General features: G+C 37.4%; 1 protein-coding gene across 1 annotated transcript in view; it reads left to right on the top strand.

Annotated features, from left to right (window-relative positions):
* The window catches only part of LOC112904487 (trypsin-1-like), a 3,343-nt gene extending 1,750 nt beyond the window's left edge, over positions 1-1,593 (top strand). Inside the window, exons 2-4 of the mRNA XM_025974609.1 lie at positions 160-358; positions 614-1,013; positions 1,362-1,593. Of these exons, the coding sequence (XP_025830394.1) occupies positions 160-358; positions 614-1,013; positions 1,362-1,508 (746 nt within the window). The 3' untranslated portion in view covers positions 1,509-1,593. The remainder of the gene's footprint in view (positions 1-159; positions 359-613; positions 1,014-1,361) is intronic.
* Positions 1,594-9,454: the final 7,861 nt, after the last annotated feature.

Consider the following 9,454-nt stretch of genomic DNA (forward strand, 5'->3'; position numbering starts at 1 on the left):
ATACAGTCAAGTAATATTTTGAACTTCCTCATATTATCCAATAGGCATTATCATAATTATAAATGTAAAAAATAGTGATTAAACTATATAAAACAGATTAGTTGGGTATCTTAATGCTGCTGATTAATAATTAATCACTCCAATAATTTTTGAAACTAGGAAGCGACTACTTTTACAAGTTCCCCAGTTTCATCTACTCCATGATGGAATCTATGAAAGAGGAGATTGTTGGTGGTCACAAGGTGGATGTCAAGAGGCACCCTTACATTGTCCAAGTGTTATTTAAAAACAGACAAAACTGTGGGGGTTCAATTATTTCTCCGAATTGGGTTGTAACAGCAGCCCATTGCACAGAGTTGTAAGTACCGTCTTCACAAAGAACCTCATTCACTGCTTTAAAGTGAAACTTCTTCAGGTCAAAAAATATCTTCTTATGGCGTTGTTTTTAAACTTTTCATGACTGAGAATACCAATAAATAGATTCTGACTGTTTTAGGAGAAGATTGATGCTTAATTATGATTAAAACGTCAAATCGCCCGAAAGAAGTTTGACTCCTCTTTTGACGTTTGAATTTTGTCTTTGAGTTTAAAGAAGTAATTCCTAACATTTTAGCTACAATGTTAACGATCTGGCCATTCGTGCCGGTACTTCCAAAACGAACTCTGGAGGAGTTGTTATCAAAGTTGCCGATGTTGCCATCCATCCCAAGTTCAATTATTCCACCCTCGATTACGACATATCCCTTCTCAATTTAACCACCCCTCTCAAATTTGGATCTAAAATACGAGCTGTTAATTTACCGAAAGCGAAACAAAAGATCGAACCTGGTGCCAATGCCACGGTGGCTGGATATGGATTGCTGTCACAAGGGGGTGTATATTCAGATCATTTACAAGCAGTTACCGTTCCCATTGTCAGTATGGAGAGTTGTAGGAAATCTTACGGGACTGGAAATATTACGGATCGGATGTTATGTGCCGGCTTGCCTGAAGGTGGAAAAGATTCTTGTCAGGTACGTCTGGTTTGAAGTCTGCCCACAGGAATAATTAAAATGTGGGCATCAACTGCTTCAAACTTTGGAACTATTGATCGTATGACATTTCGACCAACAGTATTTAAGGATTTGAACTTATCAAGTGGAAATGAGTATAGGAATTTGAATTGTCTAACGATCACGTTTTTACCCTTGAAATGTCTTCAAAGCTTCTCTAACTCTAAATACCCAAAGTTTGGAGCAACTTGTTCAAATCAACAGCAAAAACACCAATACCTTTCTTAAAAAAAATTGTACAAAAATAATGTTATATATATAAATATAAATATTTTTGTAACAGCGCGTGTCAATTTTGAAATTTTTTAGGCTGATTCTGGTGGTCCATTGGTTATAAACAACCAACTCCATGGTATAGTTTCTTGGGGCAATGGTTGTGCAAAGCCAAACCTACCGGGAGTTTATGCCAACGTTGTTGAATTAAGAGATTACATAAAAGAAGTCACGGGGTTGTAATGAAGCACATCTAATAATACTTAATATCAATAATGTACGAACTGAATTACATTTTCTTTGTTGTTTTCATTTTACCTTTAAGTGTTATCTAATTTTGTTGTTTATATTTAGAAAATAAACAATTCAAATCAGGCCGAGTCTATTATTACGTTTGTAAGTAAAATTATTGATAGATTGCATTTACGGCATCTAGGATCTTCTCGATAAAACTATCAATTCTGATAATTAATTTTTAATGCTAAAGGACCTTAGGACATACCTGCAGCAGGATTTAATGCAGCTCACTGTATCGTTTCAATTCGTGACTTTATAATAGTAAGTAGATGTAGAAGGGGGCGGTTTAGGTTTCTGAAGGAGTTTGCAGAGCTGTCTGGTGCTGTCTAGTCCAATGATGTAAAGGATATCGTGACGCGCCTGATCCAGGACTCAAGGAATTCTACCACTCAGTATACGACGGTCAGCAAGACAATTTTACACAAGCAAATCAGTGTTGGGTGTCGCATAGTTAAATTATTAGTAAATTTGTGCAATTAGATCGCACAAGTACACCTATAACTATCTAACGTTCTCGACAGTTTTGCGACTTGTAGCACCCACGCCAGCCGCCCCTGGTGACAGCACCTTGAACTCGCCGCTATTAGCAATAAAGCGCGTACTTATATATATATAGGTACTGTTGTATGTCATTCTAGAAAAGCAATTACTATCGAATGATTCTCACCAGAGAGAGAGTGACGTCGTCGTAGTCGTATCTGCAACGGAAAAGTGACTACGGGAGTTAGAAGAACAAAGGAGTAGCAGATAGGGCGTCCAGTAATAGTCAGTAATTAAAGTGGTTTTCCCACATCGCATCGGGAGAACATTCAGGACAAATTACTTCCAAGTTCTCAATCGCTGCATTGTATGTCGTCCAAAGCAAACGGACGAGAAATTGCTAAACAACTTCTCCCTTTGTTTCGCTACAACTAACGACTGGTGGTTGTCAGTCGAACTCTTGTCAATGCCCCTGAAGGATACTCACTATTAGAACGCAGAGTTGTTGAACAAAAGCGACAGAAGTTTGTTATCAAAATCAAAAATGGTTGAAACTAGTATTCTACGGGTTACTATATAAGAACATAGGGTGAGACTGAGTGTACCAAAGTCCATGAAATACAAAATTCTCGCGTAAGTACTAGTGTGTCCGAAATACTAAAACTAGAATCAGGATGCATTCAGCGTCACATAATCCAAAATGCTTCACATAATGAAAGATAACATCGTTCAAATCGAGAGCTTTTTCGATTTTTTAATTGATTAAGGTACATCTTGATTATTATTTATCTTGCTTACTATTTGCTGTCTAAGAAGTGGTGCAAAATAACATGCAAACCTAGGAGAAAATAAAGATACGGTGTTGGATATTCCTTACTTTTCTGGCTATAATAATATTATCACAGAACTCAACATATTTTCATCGTCATCATAAAGTCATCAGTCCTAAAACTGGCTGGACTCGCACGTCCACTCTTTCCTATTCTGAGCTAATCTTCGCATTTCCCTAACTAGACACTCACTAGATTTTCATGCCTGAGAAAGTGCTCTACCTACTTATTTCGCCTTTTTTTTATTGACTTGACTTCCTATTCATTCTAATACCTCTTCATTTTTAACCTTCTCTATCCACGGTATCCTCATCATTCGCCTGTAGCACCACATTTCGAAGGCTTTTCCACCCGTACAACACTGCGCTCCAAACATACACCTTTAATCTTTTTCAAATGTCTGAATTAATCAGGAAGCATAGAAACATAGAAATGACTTCTTTTAATTGAAGGCGACTCGAACTTGCGCTATTCTTTTGCTTTATATCCCTACCATATCTTCCGTCTTGACTTATCTGGCCTCCTAGATACCTAAAATCAGCCACTTCTTCTAATATTTCGTCTTTACATTCGCTCTTTCCCTACTTCTTCTTCCCTTTTGTGCCAGTATTTTTTATTACTGTAATGGTTTTATTTATTTTCATACGATACTGTTTGGTCAATACCGCTTCCATTTTAAGTCATCTCTAACTCCTCCTTGCTAGATGCTAATAGTCATATCATCTACATATCTAAGTATACTAATCTTTTGCCCCTCTATATCTATCTCTACAGTTGTACTGTCTCTAATGATGTAGTCGATTCATCTCAACTTTCAAATTCTCTAATTTCCCTACTTTCCTCATTGTTCTAACATTCCCCGCTCCGACTCGTGAAATATTGCACCTTTCCCTATTGCACTTATTGATTAAATCCCCCGAGGTAGGTCCCGCCCGGACATCCTAATGGGGGACTAATTTACGTCCGGAGTGCTTTACCCCAGAGGACGCCATCATGAGTTCGGTTTGCTTTACTTGGGATATCATAATGTGCTGGTTTCCCCGTTGCCTTCCACATCGTAGTATTGTGCATCAGAGTACCATGCCAATCCTCGTGGTCTCTGCCACCCTGAGTACTGAAAGAGCTGCTGCCCTCCTCCAGGGACTTGTTTTAGTCTGGTATCTCATTAAGAACCCTCCAATTATGGTTAAACCTACGGTCCGGTTCCCTAAATCATTGAAACTCGCAAACCGATCCACCCACTCTAGTTTGTACAAGAACTTCGTCAAGGTTCAAGTCCCGTTGGTTCGGAAAAATGAGGAGCCCTTCACGATTTTGCATGTCAACATAGTTTAGGTTATGAAAAACCAGAAATGATCATATTGTCAGTCCAGTCATCTTTCTTAGATGAAGCTTAAAATCTGTATCGGTGTGGTCCACTCATAGTCCATGCAAAGATAAAGCTGGCTACATCCCTGCTATTAACCATACAAATAAAGGGCCAGTCTTCAAGTTAAACAAGAGCAGTCTTCAAAGAAATCTTTATAAGGAAGTTACCGTGAAGAATGCTGTAGCGGTTGCATAGATGACTACAGTGAATCACAATCTTGACGGCTGAAATGTGTCGCGATATGCATTTATGATGAGGAATTGAAATACAATCGAACAAGCTTACGCGACATTGCCAATTAAATTAATGATATATTGAGCTATAGAAAGCATTAAGAAAATTGCACAAGTTGTACTTTAATGATTTTGTCGCGCGTGGAATTCAGTGTGCAAAAAACCAAGAAGTAAAGGCTAGAGAAGGATTCCATACGTTTTTATCTTTGTTTATTTCAGTAGCTACAATAGAAAACAAACATTAAAAATCACTTAATATGTGGATAAAAACAAATTATCCTCCTTCGGGGTGGAATCGAAAGAGGAGGTCTCCCCCACCACTGGACCATAAAAAGTTCGCGGCGGTCTCACCCCCATAAAAAGTTATGAGGGTTAGATGGGGGTGGGGATAGGGGAAATCGAAAGAGGGTAGTCACCTGAGTAAAACTCCATAAAAAAATTTCGGCGGTCTCACCCCCATAAAAAGTTATGGGGGTTGAAAGTTGATTATTTTGACAATTTTCATACACTATAATTCAAATAAAATTCAATAAAAGAATTATTTTCAAGCGGGTGGAGGTGGGGGATCGAAAGAGGGTGGTCACTTGAACAAAACCCGAAAACCTAACCTAACGTAACCTACCCTATTGATAAAGATATTTAAATAATGTTTTATATAACTTTCTCAATATTTTTATGGATTTTTCATTAGTTTTACCTTTGAATATTGTTTAAGAATGACTATATAAATATTTACATGCCTAGAAATGTATAAAAATTGGCATATTTATAAACCCCCATAACTTTTAATGGTGGGGAAGACCTTCCCTTTCGATCCCCCCACCTCACCCCCAAATCATCTAGACCTTTACCCATAATTTCATTCATCAGTTTATATTTTTGTGTTTTTTCGTCGATAATACTTTAATCGAATAATCTACCAGTTTGGCCAATAAAAGACATTAATATCACAATAAAAAAAATATTGTTTTATATTTACATATGTATGTATACAGAAGGTCATAAAGATAAATTGTCATTTTTTTTATTCAAAACCTTGATAAAACTAAAAAAAACGTTAAAATTTGTTATTAGATACAAAACCGCTTCTGAATAAATGTTAATATTTTTTGTTCATTACTAATTCACAGTTGTCCAGTTTCGTTATCTAAAAAAATCAAAAGCTTTAAATCTTACTTTCAATATGTCTCCTGTTTTAAGATTTATTTTATTTGGGTACCTACTGGTTATTCCCACAATTGACATTCGTCCTATAAATATTTATTATCAAAGCTATTGGAGATGTGGCTGGGTTCGTGATATGGCGATGTTATTCGAGATCAAAATTAAAATTCCGGACGCCAATTGCGAGACGCGCGGTGGTCCCTCGCGGACACGCATAAATCGCTAAGGAGGCATATCGTTTCGTCCTGTGGTCACAAATCAGCACTTATTTCTCAAGGCGACAGCTTAAGGATTCAGGAATCGCGTTCGTGGAATCTCGCGTGAAATTTCCGACATGATTTAAAGCGCACTAAATAAAATCTACGAACGTGGATGTTTCCATATGTATGTACTTTTGTACCTATGTGTGTGTGTATTTATACGTGTATCTATGTATTACTATCGACGCTCCTGTCTATCGAAAACGTACTACCCAGTGGCGGAGATTGAAAACCGATTATACATACATCGAATCATATTTATTCATATTAGACTCAAACAGAGGGATCTTAGTGACGAGGAAATCAAAATCGCGATCCACTTTTGGCAGTTTCAGAAAAATACTGAGCACCAAGAACTCCTTTTATTTGGTTACGCGCTCATTACGTGGTAGCTACAGCATGGGTTCCATGATTTTTCATCCCCCGACATAATATCACCGGACAAAATATCCCCGACAAAATATCCCCGTGACAATATATCTCCAGACTAAATATCCCTAGACAAAATATCCCCCCCACCCTAAAAATCGCTATAAGAAATTTTTTCCAATATTTTATTCAACCTCCTAACCTAACTCTGTCAAACTTGCGCCATACTACCTTGCCGTACGTTCCCTTCCTTACCAACCACACCTCACATGATCAAACATAATGCAATCCAACCCAAGTCAATCCAGCGCAACCTAACCTAACCCGGTCAAACTTGCGCCATGCCACCTTATCGTGATATTATTTATTGGAGTATCGGTTCGATAATTTATTATAGGGGCTTTTGTTCGGTGATATTTAGTCGGGGATATTTTGTCCAGGAATATTTTGTCAGGGATATTTTGTCGGGGGACATTTTGTCGGGGGATCAAAACGCCTGATACGACAGGGTGGGCTAAGTTGGACAAGTCGAAACCCTTTTGAATTCCACAACAAGTAGCAATTTTCTAAAGATGACTATTTATTAATGTTTTACCGTGGTTTTGTCCACCAGGGGGAAATTACTAGGGATATTATTATGGATTTGTATTTGAGCACCTTCCATTAGGTTAATTCCCAATCCACCTGTCTCGGAAGCTTTTCTTGGATCGTATAGCCAATACTAGGGCAATGTTATTCCACAAATATTGGTATGTTCTTCACTCTTTTACCGTTTTTATATCGCCCGGATCATTTCTATATTCCTTACTAAGAAGGCTGCAGAGAGCCTTCCGTCCAACGTAAGTCGATGGCATAGTCTCGCACTACTATCAACTACTGGAAATGAAGCAATGTTTGTAGTCTTGAACAGTGTACACAGACAGGTAATTGCCGAATTATTTCATAGAGTTATTCATTTTGTTTTATGTCGATAGCGACAATACATCATTGAACTCCACCCACGTCATTATCTTTATTTATTTATTACTCCTTCCCCTAGAATTAAACCTCGCCACTGCATGTTCTTGCGTCAATGTAAAACAGTAAAGATCGTTGTTCAGATGATGGCCCGTGGTTTTGGGAGAGACATCGTAGTCTCATATCAGTCGTCACTCTCTGCAGTACGTGGTCAGACTTTGTAATCTGTCACGGGCAACGAAAGAAATATTACAGTTAGGGAAACAAAGTGGAAAACTACACGATTCCTAAAAGACAAACTTACTAGGAGCAGAAGAATCAAAAAGAAAGAAACGAAAATATGGACAATCGATTCGAGAAATGCAAATAAATTGGTTCTTGCATTCTTTATTAATTGGTTTATTTATTTTATTGGAAGCAAAACACCAACTACCCTTAAATTGGTAAGAAATAATGGACCCACCCCATTGAACCTAAATACTTATTCCGCGACATATGAGGGTTTAAAGTCTTTCCCTTAACTGATGCATTTACAGTGGCATTATTCTTGAAAGCTTCGTTATTTCTTCACATTGAATCATATTTTTAACTTTCGGATGATACCATGCTATTGAGCAGGTAATTTAACTCGGATCGACTTTCACTCTTTCATTCTATCAGTTTTATATTTTCTTCTCATGCTTACTGGTAGTTTATAATTATAATTTTGCCATTAGATAAACCTGTTGAAGCAATAAGACCCCAACTCATTACTAAATAACCGAGTAATCTTATTTGGAAAACTGTTTTCCCTCCGTCAGTCGTCACAGAATAATTTGCTTTCTAGAGAGAAAGGATATCAGCGATACATTTCGGAATCTCCTTTGGAGTGGAGTGGTTGATGCTCCTAACTCCAAGGTCGAAATTTCGCCTCATTTATATTCCGTTGACAGACCGAAGGGGGTAATTTAGAAAGGGGCTATTTACATTCAGTTTCACGGGCAGCGGCAGAAACGTCATACCCTCGGCTGCGAATTATTAAGCCTCCACCATAATCACTCAATTACTTGGTATCTGTGCCCGAATCCTATTCGCGCCAACCCTATTAAGTTATTATCGGGCAGCACATGTATCGTAATTATCGACGTTTCATCCGACAGAATCGGACGATAATCACTTGTCTGTGGCTAAATGATACTGTATTGTACCCATGTTTACTATATCCGTAAACGAACGTGACAAGACGTAATTTCAAGTGCAAATTGAAATACCTGCCAACGACTTATATGGACCTGAAACTGTTACATTTTTCTACTTAATGTAGCTTTTTGGAAACAGATCTCTACAAAATAATAACTTTTCAAAGTGTACCTATAGCTATATTAATCGTAATGTATATACCTTAAAAAATACCATTGGGCTGTACGAAGGAGTTGAAGCTACAGGCCACAATTCTTGATCAATTCTGGTATTTTCTCTTATGAATTGATTAACCATCATGTAGAAGTCTCTTTCATTTTTTTTATAAACAATTGTAGCGAGCACGAGTGTGTTTGTGTGCGATCGGACATACGTGTGCGTGAACGGCTTATCGATTCGCCGACTAGCCGCGGGCGCCTTTCTTCATGTGCGCCGTATTTGTAAATGTGTGTGTCGTACCTGCGTTCTGAAAAAGCAGTTAAACAGTTCAAAGAAAAAATAAACTATCCGTATGTTTCCAGAAGGTTCCAGAAAGTAAAAAAAGAGTATTTAAAGGAAGAGACGATCGCCGAGATAGGAACAAATAAATTGACGGTTGCAGAAGTGAATCCAGAAATAAATTGACAGTGATAGAAATGAAATAAATGGCGCAGTGAATAGTGATATATCAACAGTAGTGTAAATAAATAGAATAATTCATAATCTAAGTTTAGTAATAAAAATAATAATAAACCCACGAACATTACACAATTTTTGCAATTATTCCCTTTTTTTGTGTTTCATAAATATGAGTGTATCTCCGTACATAATAATATCTCCCTTCCAGTCAGCGGTCATTCGGCATCTTAAGGTTAGATGGCGCTAAATGCTCCATTTTCTCTTTTTGTTTTTTTGTTACATAAATTTGTGGCAATTATTCCCGCTCTGTTAGCAATTAAAAAGGTGCAGCAGGTGCACTTTATTGACAAAATATCAGTTATTTTTCCACACTTTTTCTTATTTTATAAGGTTAATTTGCTTTAGATATAATATTAATTAGTAAATGCTCATT

The sequence above is a fragment of the Agrilus planipennis genome, unplaced genomic scaffold, assembly GCF_000699045.2.
Source record: "Agrilus planipennis isolate EAB-ADULT unplaced genomic scaffold, Apla_2.0 scaffold59, whole genome shotgun sequence".
NCBI lineage: Eukaryota > Metazoa > Arthropoda > Insecta > Coleoptera > Buprestidae > Agrilus > Agrilus planipennis.